Genomic DNA, 18,649 nt, shown 5'->3' with positions numbered 1-18,649 from the left:
TATTTTTCTTTTGTAGACAATACAAAACCAGGCCATATTTGATTCATAAACGGGATAATCGGGACTATCCTTCTAAAATGGACTACTAAACGTACACATGTATAGCAAACAAGTCTGTATCCCAATAACCAAACCAAAAACATACCATGTTTGTGGAAATAAGATTAAGCGTTCTATTAACAAGTGTTAACTACTAAGAACATTGTCTTTAAGTAATTCTTGAAGTAAAAATAACATGTGACGGTTGATAATACCGCCTCTCAGTACTCTTTATAATTTAATTGTTAAAATACACTCGCTAACAGTCCAAGGGAAGTAACTCTAATTTGGTGTCGGATCAGATAAAAGTATGATAAATACAAAAACCTCATGTGTTTTTAAATCAGTACAAACGAACTTATTTTGAACATAATCGTTAGCTTAAAATATTAAGGACAAAAGGGTGAAATTACAAATTAACCAAGATATATAACACATCTAGGAATAAACGACAGTAACTGTGTAGTGTTATATAATAACACATCTAGGTATACACACCAGTAACTGTGTAGTGTTATATAATAACACACCTAGGTATACACACCAGTAACTGTGTAGTGTTATATAATAACACATCTAGGTATACACACCAGTAACTGTGTAGTGTTATATAATAACACATCTAGGTATACACACCAGTAACTTTGTAGTGTTATATAATATAACATCTAGGTATACAGACCAGTCCACCACAAGGTAAAAGCATAAATCATTCATTAATGTAATAAGAAAGTTTTGATAATCAACAGTATTTAACTCTATCAACTAGCCACAACAAAACTTGGACGGAATGATATCTATAAATAAGCAAAACCACCCATATGTGTTGATCTGTCGAGTCGGATCGCCCTCGTTTCTTGCGCGGAGGAAAAATATCACTCGTGTGCTCCGCACACTCGTGATATTTTCCTCCGCGCAAGAAACTCGCATACGAGTGATATTTTTCCTCCGCGCAAGAAACTCGGGCGATCCGACTCGACAGATCAACACATATGGGTGGTTTTGCTTTTATCACATACCTTTATTAATTACAACTTTCCTTAATTATGAAATCCATTTGCGGTTTCAAGTGGCCTCATATCACTATGTATTATTTTCGTTTTCAATGAAGAAAAAAAATCGTCATCTCGTCATCATAAGTTCGTCAACTGATTAAAAGTGTAGGCCTAGTTGACAGATCTAGCCAGTTTACACTTTATCAATATTTTGTACTGATTAACTCCATTCTGTTTTCAAACTGATAATGTAAAGGAAAATCACAACACTAATTGATGCAAAATCATTTATTTGCAATCAGATATATGTTAATAAATTCTCCCAACTGTCAGTGAAAGTGTTCGGCATTTAATTATGATTTAAAATACAACATCGTTTACTTCAAGCAGCAAACTTTACAAATACTGTTTAATTTAATTTGATTTAGCATTAGTTAAGCATGGATATAGTAAAAAAATCAAATTAAACCTATATATCGATGGCATCAAACACATTCTCTATACCTAGACATATAGCTAATGTGCTGTCGTTGAGCGACTACGTCACAGCGCGTGCAATTCATTCACATAAACAGCGACATGTCACACCGAGTCATCGTCATCGTCAGTGATTCGTAGGATTCTACGATATTTCCTAGGAGGAGATATAACTTGAGAGGAAGTTGGGAAGATATTTGAAAGGAAATGTTAAATGTGCCGCCAGTAATATTTGCCCCAGAAAACATTCCCGTGGCAAGATTTTGACAATCTCCAGATGACCTTGGCATTGGATTTTTAACTGGTTCGACCGCGTTTTCATTTCTGGAATTTCTCTTTGCCACTTCACTACGAGAAATTGTCGATCGGTCAGACTTTGTTGACAAAGATGTTTCGGGGACATTTGGTAGAAGTTCGCACATTTCTCGTTGCTGCTGCATGGATGCCACTGCATAATTATTCAGACTGTTGACATTTTTATGACCATGAGTGATGATTGTTGTCGGTGCTACGCCAGAATGCAAAAGTTTTGTGCACAGAGTTTTTCGGAGGGATTGGTTGGTCTTTTTCCCAACAAGACCGGCATTGTTTGTCATGGTTTTCATCATATCAGAAAGCATGTTTTTCCCCACTGGCTGATTTTTAAACCAACGTTTACCGTTCTCGTTGTGATTGACAGCAAGATAAAAGGGAGATTCTGCAGTGTTCATTTCGTGTGGCCTGTGTTTCGCGTAAAGTTAAAATGATTTGATTGGACATCTGGATGAATTCTCGGGATTTACAAAAAGTTTTGGATTAAATGACCTCTGGTGAGTTGAATTGCCTCCACGAGTTTTCGTTGATCTTTCATTAAATTCCTCGTTATCCACTTCATCAAATATAATATCATGAAGAATTTCAAAGTTAACGTCCGAAAGTTCCATGTTATGATGATAGACTATGAGCTGTCAAACAGACTCTAGCAGACGACAGAAATGTCGGAGGACAATATTTATTCAAGAGAAATAAACGTACATTTAAAATATTCAAGTAATTGATTTTTACTTGTAATTAAATGCATTTATTTAAAAATAAATTTGTTTTCATAATTCTTAATCAATGTTGTAAGATACAGCTTCACTTTATTTCTTCCAATGAACTGTCTATTTTTAGTTTCATGGAAAAGGGAATTCCCCTTAAAAGTAGTTCCGGCTAGTATGGTGATACAAAATCTTGTTGTATCACACATGTGTGATACAAACCGACAGAAAACATCCACCGAAATTTGTTGTATCACTATTGTAAGATTGCATAGGTATGTGATAAAGAGTAATGACACTCTAAATTCACAGTAATGCTTCTACCTATATGTAACTGAAGCCCTATGCTCACATTTGACTCTTGTATACTAGTATTACAGTATATAAGATGATGAATAAAACACAATAATAAATAAAAGTCTACTAGAATACTTTAAATGGCCGGTGATGACACCAGGTTCAAGTGAACTTAGATAGCCCTTAAATTAATATAAATTAAATTAGTCCCGCCCCTTTCAGATAGTAAACAGACAGCGTTGATGACACCGGCTGTTGCCATAGAATGATAGGCTAATAAGTACCAGTCTAATATTATTAAGAGTTCAAATATCCCTCTATAATCAATTACCTAGTCTAAGACTTACTACCATAACCAGGAATTGACCACGGCGGAGCAAATAAAACGATACCAAAAACCCGGTCTGGGTCGTATGCCCAACTGAGGATCTGCCGTTGAATCCGGCCTTTTATGTTTTTTCGGCGTATCCTCAAACCCGTCCCTTTTACCTTATAAGGAATGAAATCGCATCTCCAGACATCTTCGCCCCGCCCCTTATTACTATATAAGGATTGAATGTCGGACGTTTCGCACCAAACCGTTTCGCACCACGACGTTTCGCACCCTATGAAAAGACGTTTCGCACCCTATTTGTTCACAAGTTATAAACCTTAATAATAGTGAATGTTGTGTTTGTTTGATACTATAGTCGTAACTATTGTTATCCTTTTATTGTGGGATTTTCTTTTTACAGGAAAATTGGGCGAGTTGCTGCGTATTGTGTGTAGGAGTTATCTCTCTTACTACATATAAATAATTTCGTATTTTTGTGCAGATCAAAATAACCTTGTTGAGCTTTGTTTTTCTGATAACTGATATATGCATATTAATATATCTTGGAGATATACATATACTCCACTTTCTCGTTGATTTGTTTTTACTATTTTTTCATGCAGTGAATATCTCAAATTTGCATAATAATAACCCAAAGATGAGAAATATTTTCAATGTTTTATTTTATAAATAACATAATCATCAAAGAACACACAAAACATTTAGTTAGCTACTATTTATCATTAGCATCAAATAAACACAAAACATTTAACATGACTAACATTTTCGAACAAAAGATTGATATATTATATATAACATAAGTCACTATTAAAACTGAGTTATAACATAAAACAGCACTAATCAACACAATTTTTGAAGCACTAAATCTCGATCTACACAACACACATTTTAATTCAATTATAAAAGCTAAATGTTTAAAAACTTTAACACATGTCACTGAAAGGTACAAAAACAATAAAAACACGTTCAAACAAAATATAATGTTAACAATAAGGTATCACTTTATTTCAATAAAAATGTTACACTGAGGGCGAACCGTCCTTTTTATTTTATTTTTGTGGTGCGAACCGTCCCTGTTGGGTGCGAACCGACTTGGTGCGAAACGTGTTGGGAGCGAAACGTCTGGATACCTAAGGATTGACCGCGTCCTTAACCGTATCTCCAAAACTTCCCAAACGCATCTCCGACCGAATCACCGTCATATCCCCAACACTATTCTTACCGGCAATACTATTCAAATAGTGCGCTTGCGCCACCAAATATAGTGTAATATTGTGAGGTATGGGGAACTCGCTTTACGCTACATATCGTCAGACAAAACCAACAAACGTCTTTCCAGTTCCAAGTCTTTATATGAATAATCAAAATGTATCTTACAAACGAAACGAATTACAACAAAGGGGAATAACTCATATACATATGGAGTTAGATTATCTCCCCTAGATTGTACACTTATAAGATATCTCACAGACCAGTAAGACTGTCACCATATACATAACAATAGTTCTACCAAATAAGTACGTAATAAAATATTGTCATAAACATTATTAAGCGTATCATAGCAATGCAAACAAACCTTTTCTAACTAAAATTTAGCTTTCCAAAATGTCGAATTCGTGAAATAACTGCGTTTGTCGTCAGTTCACTGTTCTGCCATTTACAACAGTTGCTCGGGGGAAGCAGATGGACGCTGCACAAACAATCGCCCTATATAGCGTGATTAGCCCGTTTACTAATGAAAGTATGGATGGATAAGGTTTCTGACAAGATATTTAAATTTAAAATGATTTGGCTCATAAATCATACACTTGTTCGGAAATCAGACACACCCTTGGCTGTGTGTTGCCAATGTAAACAAAGATGGCGGCGACCCTATCTTTAGGTCAACACCCCTAGGATACACAAAAATACTTATAAAAAAATATTTAGCAAGCTGAAACTTGATCAACGTGTCGCTCAAACATCATTTTCACTAATCTCAACACTCTCTGGCGGTAATAAATAATATTTACAATCAGAAAACAACATACTCTTGGACACAATCAGCTGATCAGCACCACCGAGTTTACAAACTATAGTTCCTATGTAAAAAAACACTTTTAACTTTATAAACTTTACAAACTTGGCCTATATGACAGAGCCATATTCTAGCATTTATACAACTTTCATATATAAAAACAACTTTTAACTTTTAAAACATAGAGGATTATAACACACAATTTATCCTGGCTGCTCGTAAATACTATACACTTATTAAGGCTGGTAAGGCACAACAGTGAGACAATAAAAATAGAAAATATCCTATAAAGTGCTATCAAATAGACACGTTTTCGACTCTGTTACAGTACTAATTGAGATCGAAAGAGTTACCTCTCATCAAACAGGCGAAGGATGTACTAAATGAGATAAGAAGAGGTCCCCCTCGTCAAACAGGCGAAGGATGTACTAAATGAGATCAGGAGAGGCCCCCCTCATCAAACAGGCGAAGGATGTACTAAATGAGATCAGGAGAGGCCCCCCTCATCAAACAGGCGAAAGATGTACTAAATGAGATCAGGAGAGGCCCCCCTCATCAAACAGGCGAAGGATGTACTAAATGAGATCAGGAGAGGCCCCCCTCATCAAACAGGCGAAGGATGTACTAAATGAGATAAGAAGAGGCCCCCCTCGTCAAACAGGGGAAGGATGTACTAAATGAGATCAGAACAGCTATAAGTCATAATTTCTTCCATTATTTAATGCAAAATATCCGTAATTAGAACATTGAAGCAGGCAGTGTGGTTAGGTTCTTCTACAAATAATCACGGTAGTATGACTGACTACTACATGGTTGGTATAAATTGGATGGATACCAAATCCCTAAAAACTTCACTAATGGTCTAGTAATTCTAACCGATGCAAATATATTATGCATTTTTGTCGTAGTCCTTTCACGGGTTCCAGCTGCAACATCTACTGTATGAATATCTATGCACTCGTTTTGTTGATTTGTTGTCTTTGTCAGTTTACCAAAGGGAGATAATCAAAATCCAATAGAGTTGTCTGCACTTAGACCGTTAGTGATCTTACCAATACAACTTTGGGGTGAGAGAATACTCAGGCTCTGCTATTACTATTGGGGTGAGAGAATACTCAGGCTCTGCTATTACTATTGGGGTGAGAGAATACTCAGGCTCTGCTATTACTATTGGGGTGAGAGAATACTCAGGCTCTGCTATTACTATTGGGGTGAGAGAATACTCAGGCTCTGCTATTACTATTGGGGTGAGAGAATACTCAGGCTCTGCTATTACTATTGGGGTTCGAGAATACTCAGGCTCTGCTATTACTATCCCCATGGCCTTGGTCTCTGCTCACATATAACCAAGTTTCTTCAAGGTGAACAATTTATTTTGTAAACTCCACAACAATTATATAGTCATACATTTATTCTAGATACATATTCTCTACAACTCTCCCACCCCATTCGCAGCAATAATTAACTATTAATGAATATTTACAATGAAAGATGTGGACACATACTCAATACACATTCAATGTTCATATAATCGTATCTGACCCTAGCCGAGATAAGCTCTAGCCTTTAAAAATATACAAAACAATTACCCAACATTATTGATTAAAGTACAACCTCAAAAAGTGATGAATAATAAATTCCCTAAAACATTTTCTATCCAGTTACCCCTCCTACAAATGAAATTCGTCAACCCATCCAAATGAATCTAATGGCCTAATACACGTAGACTCCCCCAAAATAATAAAGGCAATCAAAGTTTTTCCCTCTTAGAATTTCTCCAAATCTCGATTAATCTCCCCACATTTAGTACATAGATTCACATGTCGATACATTTAAGACAATATAGCCACATTGAGAAATCAGGAAACATCCTCTGTTATCCCAAGGGGTAATACAGAGACGTATTCCTACCCGAGCTTCATCAACAGAAGTAATGTAAGAAATATCCCTAAAACAACTGAAATACTGTGGAGCGTCACTGGATTATTGGAGTAGCTTATCGCTCTGCTGGAGTCTTGCTGGTCAATGTTGTGTACACAATTTGCAACATTTCTGTTGATGGAATAATTGAACTTTGACCAACAAAATTGATTTATACTATTTCCAAATACACACGACTACGACCCCAAACTCCAAAATACCTTCCCTCATATTCTAAAAACAGGAAACTATTGCACAAGAAAACTTGCCTATTACAAATGTACAAATGTGTGATTCTTGCTCCCCGGAAACACGTGTCTGATTCAATCCACTCTTACTCTTGACTTCATCTTATCACAATATCATACTTGTAATCAAAATATCATACATGTATTCAAGATATCATACATGTATTCAAGATATTATACCTGTAATCCAGATATTATACCTGTACTCCAAATATTATACCTGTTCTCCAGATATCATACCTGTAATCCAGATATCATACCTGTAATCCAGATATCATACCTGTATTCAAGCTATTATACCTGTAATCCAGATATCATACCTGTAATCCAGATATCATACCTGTAATCTAGATATCATACCTGTAATCAAGATATTATACCTGTAATCCAGATGTTATACCTGTAATCCAGATATTATACCTGTAATCCAGATATCATACCTGTAATCTAGATATTATACCTGTTCTCCAGATAGCATACCTGTTCTCCAGATAGCATACCTGTAATCCAGATATCATACCTGTAATCCAGATTTCATACCTGTAATCTAGATATCATACCTGTAATCCAGATATTATACCTGTAATCCAGATATCATACCTGTAATCCAGATATCATACCTGTAATCCAGATAGTATACATGTAATCCAGATATCATACCTGTAATCCAGATATCATACCTGTAATCCAGATATTATACCTGTAATCCAGATATCATACCTGTAATCAAACTACCAAAACATACTATAGATCCTCTCGTTTGAAATTTTGCTTTGTTCTTTAAACTTGTGGATATTGTCCTCGTTACACTTGTAGGATTACATCACAATTCCCCGTACGCCAAACATTCCTCAGTACTCTTGGTGATGCTCCCTGACGTCCACTCCATGATGACATTACTTGATTTGTTCCTTAACAATGCCCTTGTTGTTGCCGATATCAATCTCCTCAATGAACCTTAAATACATGAATAAATTATATCACTAAGGTTTAAGGCCAGTGCTGTTGTATAACGGTAATTGTAAATTCATATAAAAAAATCATACATATAAAGTTAGATTGTGTTATGTAAGCTACGTTATCCTCCACGTTCTGTGAGACATCAAGTCATCAAACTCAATATTGAATTGTAAATGTACAGTCCATATACTGTCTATGTCGGAATGGTGAATTGTTAAACTGTTACATAAGAATATCATACAGCTGGCGGATGTCGTTTTTCCAGTAGGGCATATATTTGATAATCTCTTTAACATATTTGTTTTGAGTGGTTCGTAAAATCCTTAAACATATTCTGATCTTGGTTTCTTGTATGTTGAAAGTAACTGTTTCATATATAAAAACATTGGATTGAAGCCCGTTGAATTTCAGCTGAGAATAGAAAGTGTACAACAGTCATTTTAACTTTCTGATCAACAACCATTATTGACCGATTGATTTTGTCTGACAATGATGTACGTATAATGTCTGGCGTATTATGGGGTCAGATGCGAGGGCCTCTGAGCTTTTAACTCTACTAGTATTTCTAGTCCTATTCCTACATCTTTAAGTATCGCATAGTTAAATGTGTCAAATGACGTTACAGGATTTCTCTCTAGATTTGCTAGTGTTATAACAAGGCGCCCATTGGGTTGATGTATAATTTTTGTTTGATGAGCCGATACTGGGGTCAGCTGTGAAAGTTTTAGTAGCTATAAAGATACGTTTTACGAAGACTTACCCATCACTTATGGTAGGAACACTTGGACTTTGTTGTTGATTTTCTGACTAAAAGCAGGGTAGCTTTTCGTAAAAGAGTAATAACATTATTCCAATTACTATTATAGCTCCAATAGCTGCTCCAATTATTCCTCCAGTCATAACATCTGTGAGGGTGTATTCATCTGTGTCTGTCAATAAAAAGAAGCATTTTTATAATCATTATTTGAAGTGTCATGATCATAACAACAACGTAAACAATTTTTAATACTGTGCTTATATATCGCGAAAAATTACAGAATTTGTGTCACCATTAAATTCTCTACATTCGAGGAACCATACCATACGGAACGAGGGTTTTGTTGCGGTATGTTTTAATTCACAAAGATACCTATTGTTAGGCTCTCTCTCTTTTTGGTATCCCGATTCCTATCAAATAGTGTTTAGATTAATAACGAATTAGTGAACTCCGAATAAATCCGATTATTCCCCAAAGTGTTGGTCAAAAGTCAAATTATATTCCCCATAGACATATAGTATTTAAGGTCATCTCTCTCTCCCTCTCTCTTTACTTGTAGATATCATAACTTACCGCAGCGTTGGTATGGGATGTTCTTGGGTTCTATGTCACAAATACGGTTGTGTGTTGTGTTGCATTCTGCAATGACATCAAACTGTCCACAATTTGTACATAGCTGACATCTGTCTGACGCCGAGGTGGTTAAGGAATACGTCTTTCCAATCCCACACCTCTCACATATCGTGTTTTTAACTGATGTTGCTAAAACAGAAAAAGTTTATTTTTTTTATATCACAATGGAACAAGTTTGTTGAGAAATTGATGCACCCCAATTCAAATACTTGTCAATTTTGACCTTCTGCCTCTGAAGTTATAATATGTTGCATCATATAATTGCTCTATTGACAATAATTGTTAACATTAAATCAATCATAACAATGTGTAAATACAAATGTATATACATTTGTCTGTATTTTTTACCTCCTGTTGTTACTAGGGAGAAGACTTAGATAGGCTATGCCTAACGTCTAATGCTATTTACTTTTGTCTATGTTAATAAAACATCTGTCGAAATTGAATAAATTATTAACATTTAACATAAAATGAGAAAATGAAACATTCTACTACAGCTTACATATTATCACTATTATTACTGGTTAGAAATCTGAGAAAACCCTGTTTGATGTACTAATAACATTGGAAACAGCAAGACAAGTTTTACCATTTTCATTACAACACAATACGATTAATTAATATACTACATTTCATGATATTATCTGGTTAGCGCTTTCCAAATGAACGCTCGTTTTGTCTTTTCTAATCATCCTGGTAATAACTTATACTAATCTTTAAAAAGAAAACTATAATAGCCTTTGATCAGAAACTTTAACTTAACTTCAAAGAGAGATATATTATTTTCCCTGAAGAAAGACCTTTGATTTCCCTGAAACAGATATCTATGCTTACCCTGGACTTTCACTCCGTACCCTGGACCACAGACACCATGAGGTATACACTTGGCATGGCTCAAGGGAAGATCTGCATTAACATTGAATGTTCCATTTGGACAAGCACACTCCATGTTCGTCAGTTTTGTGCACTTTTTAACCTCCACTAGGTCTTTGTTTTCACAAAACTCTTTACACGGTGCACACGATGTAGCGATGTCGTATTGAGAGCTATATGTTCCGTTTGGACACAATCGGCATTGACCTACTTCGTTTTCTTTGTCACAGTGGCTAATCAGGTAAGTCCCCGGAGGACATTTGACACACGTCCTCCCATTGTGTGTGTATGTTATATCAGGCTGATGGTAGACAATAACATAGACATAATTCTTTAGAGAGAAAAAAACAATTCTTGTTGACTTTTATTAGTTAATTCAATCGTGAGATGAAGAAACATTTGCAACAGAGTTGAAAAGAACATTTCGATTAAATTGTGTTGTAGTAAAGTTTCACAACATTAATAAAAAAACATCTAAAACTTGTTTGATGATACAATCAAAGTTAAGGTACCTACCTGTGTTGTTTTGGAACACAAACGAACACACGACAGCAGTAGAATCAAGATCTGTAGAAGACGGCTTTTCATTTCCTGGTTTCTGAAGATTACACACATACATTATCAATTAACATCCAAATACACGACAGACCGTTAGGGGTTAAAACATCTAGTTAAATAAATAATCATCGTAACCCTTACAATTATAGCAAAGATATTCTCTAAAATGATCTATATATATCTATAGGGATATCTTATTGATTTATCTGTATATCTATAGGGATATCTTATTGATTTATCTAAATATTAATTGGGATATCTTATTGAATTATCTGTATATCTATAGGGATATCTTATTGATTTATCTAAATATTAATAGGAATATCTTATTGAATTATCTGTACATCTTTAGGGATATCTTATTGAATTATCTAAATATTATTAGGGATATCTTATTGAATTATCTGTATATCTATAGGGATATCTTATTGAATTATCTGTATATCTATAGGGATATCTTATTGAATTATCTGTATATCTATAGGGATATCTTATTGAATTATCTGTATATCTATAGGGACATCTTATTGAATTATCTGTATATCTATAGGGATATCTTATTTAATTATCTGTATATCTATAGGGATATCTTATTGAATTATTTGTATGTCTTTAGGGATATCTTATTGAATTATTTGTATGTCTATAGGGATATCTTATTGAATTATCTGTATATCTATAGGGATATCTTATTGAATTATCTTAATATTAATAGGGATATCTTATTGAATTATCTGTATATCTTTAGGGATATCTTATTGAATTATCTGTATATCTATAGGGATATCTTATTGATTTATCTAAATCTTAATAGGGATATCTTATTGAATTATCTGTATATCTATAGGGCTATCTTATTGAATTATCTGTATATCTATAGGAATATCTTATTGAATTATTTGTTTGTCAATAGGGATATCTTATTGAATTATCTGTATGTCTATAGGGATATCTTATTCAATTATTTGTATATCTATAGGGATATCTTATTGAATTATCTGTATGTCTATAGGGATATCTTATTGATTGATCTTAATATTAATAGGGATATCTTATTGAATTATTTGTATGTCAATAGGGATATCTTATTGAATTATTTGTATGTCAATAGGGATATCTTATTGAATTATTTGTATGTCAATAGGGATATCTTGTTGAATTATTTGTTTGTCAATAGGGATATCTTATTGAATTATCTGTATTTCTATAGGGATATCTTATTGATTTATCTAAATATTAATAGGGATATCTTATTGAATTATCTGTATATCTATAGGGATATCTTATTGATTTATCTAAATATTAATAGGGATATCTTATTGAATTATCTGTATATCTATAGGGATATCTTATTGAATTATCTGTATATCTATAGGGATATCTTATTGAATTATCTGTATATCTATAGGGATATCTTATTGAATTATCTGTATGTCTATAGGGATATCTTATTCAATTATCTGTATATCTATAGGGATATATTATTCAATTATCTGTATATCTATAGGGATATATTATTGAATTATCTGTATAGCTATAGGGATATCTTATTGAATTATCTGTATGTCTATAGGGATATCTTATTGAATTATCTGTATGTCTATAGGGATATCTTATTGAATTATCTGTATATCTATAGGGATATATTATTGAATTATCTGTATGTCTATAGGGATATCTTATTGAATTATCTGTATATCTATAGGGATATCTTATTGAATTATTTGTATGTCTATAGGGATATCTTATTGAATTATTTGTATGTCTATAGGGATATCTTATTGAATTATTTGTATGTCTATAGGGATATCTAATTGAATTATCTGTATATCTATAGGGATATCTTATTGAATTATCTGTATATCTATAGGGATATCTTATTGAATTATCTGTATGTCTTTAGGGATATCTTATTGAATTATCTGTATGTCTATAGGGATATATTATTGAATTATCTGTATGTCAATAGGGATATCTTATTGAATTATCTGTATATCTATAGGGATATCTTATTGAATTATCTGTATGTCTATAGGGATATATTATTGAATTATCTGTATGTCAATAGGGATATCTTATTGAATTATCTGTATGTCTATAGGGATATCTTATTGAATTATCTGTATATCTATAGGGATATATTATTGAATTATCTGTATATCTATAGGGATATCTTATTGAATGATCTGTATGTCTATAGGGATATCCTATTGAATTATTTGTATAGCTATAGGGATATCTTCTGAGTTTATCGATATTCCTTATTAGGACATTTTCTTGAAATATCTATAAATTGTTAGTGACATCCTCTTGAATTATCTATGTATTTATAAGAATATTTTCTTAAATGATATATATATCATAAACATATCTTCTGAAATTATCTTTATATTAATAAGGAAATCCTTTGGCATTATCTTTGTTATTAGGTTGTTTTGTTTTTTTGTTGTTTTTTTTTCTGTATGAATTTAGGGATAGCCTCTGGAATTATCTTTATATGTAAGAAAAGCAGCAGATGAAATCAAAATTGTGAGAAGATGTCATCGCACAATTTTGAAGTTGTTGCCAGCGGAATGCACCAAATCATAGGCCAGTCCCTGCTGTTACATCAGTCGTATTTAAGTCACCATCATGAAAAGGTGTGCTGTACAAATCGCCCTTCGTCTTTGGTTCATCTTCCGCCTTTTAACTTTTGTGCATTGTGTGTAATCGCCAATCAACAAAACTTTTCAATTTTACTTTTGCTTTAACAAATTTATTTCCAGTGATGACCATGACAATGTGTAGCTATTTTCCTGAAAGCCCAAATGAGTTAAAACCACCATGTTGGAAAACCCATTTTAAACTTCCCTAGTTCTGCTGCTGCAACTGAAGTGGAAAATGGTAGGGACAAATAGAAATCGTTAAAAGCTTTTTTCTAAATAGCCAATACACCCAGGGACCTGATATTGGGCCTGTAGCATGCTGGGATAAATGGCCACACATTTTGATCAAATAATCACCTCAACTTTAACGCAACAGGTCAAAACGAGAATCCGCCAAGACAATACAGGTAGATTGCGAGACAAAAAAATATTTCGAAAAAAAAACCGAAATAATATTTTGATAAAAAGAAAATAAAAAACGAAATAATCGTTCGTTAAAACAAATTTTTTTTTTCGATAAAACAAAATGATATTTGTATGAAACGTTTTATTTCGATATAATTCAGATTTACAGCATAACCTGTCAATCAAGTTATCTGAAGACATTCAATACTTTTAGTAAATTCGAGTTATCTCCCTTTCAGTATAACTGAAGGAATAAATGTAGTTTTGAGTTATCTTCCCTTCACATCGAGTTACTTCCGTTTGAATACAGGGACAGGATTTTGGCGACAATTTCTAAGTGGTAAAATCTGTGACATCCACATATGATACGGCTGCAATATTTTATTGCATTTAGCAAGCTATCTTCAATTATTTGTGCAGCTTGCACTTTCTTGAATTATTTGTGCAGTTCGCACTCGAGCTTCAGATGTCTGTTCCCAGGGTTTGTATGCTCATTATTATAATCTTTAGATGTCTGTTCCCAGGGTCTGTTGATTTTTCTCAATTTTTGAACATTTCATTGGAGGCTTGCCATATACCCTAGTTCAGGGTCGGTATCCTCAACTCTCTAGATAAAGCTGTGGCCAAATTATACCAAAAACAATGTGTTTGTCATTTGTTCGATTGAATGGTCTTTGATAACGGTTTTTACACGTGTCAAGCTGAACAAAAGGAGATTAGCATGATACAACAGCTTGTAAACATGTCAAAACTACATGTGAACATGTTAAAACAGCATGGTAGCACATAGAACAGTTCGATGAGCATGTTACCAACTTGAAATTAACATGTTAGCATGTTCAAACAGCATGTCAGGATGTTAATTTAAAATGTTAGCCTGTCAACAAAGTCATAAGAACCGTCCTTGCAACATATTACTTACTTTACTGGCACACTAAAACTCGACAACGTCATGAAAAACAACCAATCAAGCCATAGTCATACTCTAGTGCCACGCTAAAATATTCTTACTTAATGATTTCATTGCTAATTTTTAAAAATCTTAAACATGCAATATCTCTTGATATTAGCTACAGAATTTTATATATGCAAATATTGTAGCTAGTTAAGTTGTTGTTTTAACACCATTTTGTTCAACCAATGCGTTTTTTAAAACCCTTGAACATGTATATGTTTAATAGCTTAAACATGTTTCAGGTTATTTCAAACCATAAACATGTTCGAGTATAAAAACAACGGCCTATAAAATTCTTAGTTTCATGTGAACTAAATTTTAATTTCTATTCTAAAATGTGAAAGAAACTCTATGCCGATTTGTAATTACTATATCACTTTGTTTTCATTCGCAGAGTTGAACAGGAAAACGTAAGAAAATTGATAATAGAACAGTCTAACGACTAGACTATCCGTCATGTACGGCTCGGTATTTTTTCCACGGATGACACTCAATTTCCATGAATTTAATTTGGATAAAAGATACAATCAGTGTTTCCTGCTTACAATTTTGACTTGTTGAGATGGAATACACATTACCGATATCGTAAAGATAGATCTCCTAGTTATAAAATGGTATTCCCCATAAAATATATCTAACGTTAACATCGGTGACGTCGTCGACATAAAGTTGAATAACGCTAAATCGTCCTGGGAAATGACGTTAAAGTTGTTAGTTGTAAAGAGCCATCTTTTTGAGTTGTTATGCACCTACTGTTTAGTATATTCAGAACAAAAGCTTCGATTTAATATTAGACGGGGTCTATTGGCATCCGAAAATTGCGTTTTGAGACATCCCAGCAAACTTGACTCGTCACCAGGGGCCCGCAAGGGGACGTGATCCGTTATAGACGTACTGATCCGCTATAGCCGACAATTCGGTAGGTCTTGTTTTGCTTGTTTCATTTCGTATGTTCAATTATATTCAGATCTTTTGGTATCACAAGAAAGGTAATTAAATTTGCTTTCTGGAGATATACAATACCTGTCAAAAAAACAACACGTAAATCGTGTGCAGTGATTGTATGCAAAGTGATCCGCTACTGCCGCAACAACTGTACTGTACCCTATATTTTGGTAATGTGTGCATTTAGTAATATATACTGAAACATTTAAATTATGTATTCGGGGTTCATTTTGGAGGGGGCCATATGGGGCCATTGGCCATCAAATTTACTGAATGGCCCACATGATTAGGAAAAATCTTTAAATTTTTTATGCATAATGACCCACACATGATATTAGTTTTCTTGAAAATCAGCTAAATTTAATGGCCCATCAATATTTGATAAACCAAAATAATCCCTGTGTACTGATGTTTCCAGTATATGACGTCATAGAATAGAGAGATGTACCAAAATTGGAGTGAAGTATTTAGGGGGGTGGGGTAAGAAAATGTCACATATTTCAAAAACCGACCATAGAAAGTTTCCGTAAAAAATCATGGCTATGCAGTAATATTGATGACATATCCTGTTAGTTTTTTGAGAAAATTAAATGACACAATTATTTTACAAAAATTTTTGAAATAAGAAACTAATCATAAAAATGACCATATAAAATAGAATCATGATAACGAAATCTGCGGCTTCACATGCTATTATTTTTATAATAAGCATCCAATACATAATAAAATGTGATATATACATTCACTAGAGGTTAATCAAGATACAGAAGCATTTATTTCATATTCAAAAGTAAAAACATTTAACTTGTTGCCATTTTAAATGCATTAGGTGCATTTGGGTTTTGTCCACAAAGAGGACCAGAGGTGTATAATTATAGGGGGTCTAAAGGGGGGTCTCAAAAAAATTTCAACCACACAAAGTTTTTCTTCATTTAGGCAGTGATACATAATTATCTCCTGAGCAAATAACCAAAATTTCAGAAAAATTGAATGTCAGGAATGTTTTAGCCTCACTAGCTCCAACCCCCTTAAGCGGAACAACAAAAGTAAATAACGTTGTTTATTTTCTCAGTTTATTAAGGTGACACACCCTACATACAGGACAGGGGATGTGGCATATGTAGGGTTATGTTGACTGCTAATAAAATGGCAGTCATATTGAAGCAATATTGAATGATGAATCATGGGAGCGAAACACATGTTATGTCCCCATCTAATCTCTCCCAATAATTACTACATCTGGTTATGTTTAATTTCGAAAGAAGTTCATGTATAAATTTTGAACAGTGTCATCGTTCGAATGAACTTAAACGTGACAAGCACGTTACGAAAACAAGGCCAACATATGAACTGTACATCGAAAACATATTGCGTTGTGTCTATTTATAAATATCCATGAGAATAAAGTGTTCTAGCAGGTTAAGTTTTATTCCATCACCTTAAAGTGGATATGCTTTAGAAATGGTGTATTGTATGCATGTAATTATATTAAAATACTCTGATACCGAAACCATTGATTGATTTACAGGTAAACGTATCCGTGAATGACGCAGTACATTTAGACTGTGTCAAAATGGCGACTCAAATTCAACGATAGCTGTAGCTTCGTGACAGTTTTAACATTTTCACAAACAACCAACACTTGTCCACAAAGTTATACTAGATATGTATGACACACTACACTTAATCACATAAATCCTGACTACCATACTAATCCACACGGTATATTTAGTCTTATTATACTTACAATGTAGTACCTCTCCACTCACGATGATCACGTTCCTGTTATGATATCCGTACCTCCAAAACATGTGTGGGTATGTATGTCATATGAGCGTGACATGAATACAAGTGCACCGTTACGAGTGCTATCTACCTGTATATTATAACTTTGTTTATGTACCTGTATTCGACACTTAATGCACCATAGATAACCGTCTATTATCGTATCCATATACATTGTACAATGTATATATATGTATATATAATCGCCTGAAGATAGCCGATACACGGCTTGAAAACGTTAGCGATATTCAACCGGAATTGTCTTGTTGTGTCATTTATGTTTACATATATATATATATATATATATATATGTGTGTGTCAAGTAGTAATAACGACAGTACAGACAAGACAATTTACTTGTTTGTACTGTCGTTATTACTACTTGACATATATCTATTTCTAGTAATACGCATCCAACATTTGTTTGTTAGGATCCAGTACCTATATTGGTTTATACCGTCGTTATTACTTACTAGACCGTATATATATATATATATATATATACACCCACAGTGAACAATGGCCACGGCGCTAACAGGGGGTACACGTATTTCTGTTCTAAGACACTGTTGTGTAACCAGTGGCGGACCATTGTGATCACAGAATCGTATTACACCATTTATCGGATGCTGTTTGTTTTAAACCAAGTGTAAATCCAATCCCGGTGTCCTATAAAATTCTGATCCCCATGAAATACCGACCCGGGTCAGTATTTTATGCATGAAAAACTGACCCGGGTCATTATTTTATGCATAAAATATTGACCCCCCCCCCCCCCCCCCCCATA

General features: G+C 33.8%; 2 protein-coding genes across 2 annotated transcripts in view; both read right to left on the bottom strand.

Moving 5' to 3' along the window:
• Positions 1-4,493: 4,493 nt before the first annotated feature.
• Positions 4,494-17,954, bottom strand: LOC117337086 (tumor necrosis factor receptor superfamily member 11B-like). Its single transcript, XM_033897872.1, has 6 exons — positions 17,825-17,954; positions 11,086-11,167; positions 10,531-10,870; positions 9,637-9,825; positions 9,067-9,235; positions 4,494-8,303 (listed from the first exon to the last, which is right to left on the bottom strand). The coding sequence occupies exons 2-5, from the start codon at positions 11,155-11,157 to the stop codon at positions 9,114-9,116; spliced, it is 723 nt and encodes a 240-aa protein (XP_033753763.1). The 5' UTR covers positions 11,158-11,167; positions 17,825-17,954; the 3' UTR covers positions 4,494-8,303; positions 9,067-9,113.
• The window catches only part of LOC117337085 (tumor necrosis factor receptor superfamily member 5-like), a 51,686-nt gene continuing 37,530 nt past the window's right edge, over positions 4,494-18,649 (bottom strand). The window contains exon 7 of the transcript XR_004534751.1: positions 4,494-8,245. The gene's annotated coding sequence lies outside the window, so the exon portion shown is untranslated. The remainder of the gene's footprint in view (positions 8,246-18,649) is intronic.

This window comes from Pecten maximus, chromosome 11, assembly GCF_902652985.1.
Source record: "Pecten maximus chromosome 11, xPecMax1.1, whole genome shotgun sequence".
NCBI classification, from domain to species: domain Eukaryota; kingdom Metazoa; phylum Mollusca; class Bivalvia; order Pectinida; family Pectinidae; genus Pecten; species Pecten maximus.
This window is presented reverse-complemented; position numbering and strand designations above follow the sequence as displayed.

Excerpts from the sequence above, each read along its gene's own strand:
- LOC117337086 (XM_033897872.1), bottom strand. The coding sequence starts at position 11,157 with ATGAAAAGCCGTCTTCTACAGATCTTGATTCTACTGCTGTCGTGTGTT. Across the intron at positions 10,871-11,085 it reads TGTGTTCCAAAACAACACAG|CCTGATATAACATACACACA; the intron begins GTAGGTACCTTA and ends GTCTACCATCAG. Across the intron at positions 9,826-10,530 it reads GTACGGAGTGAAAGTCCAGG|CAACATCAGTTAAAAACACG; the intron begins GTAAGCATAGAT and ends TTTCTGTTTTAG.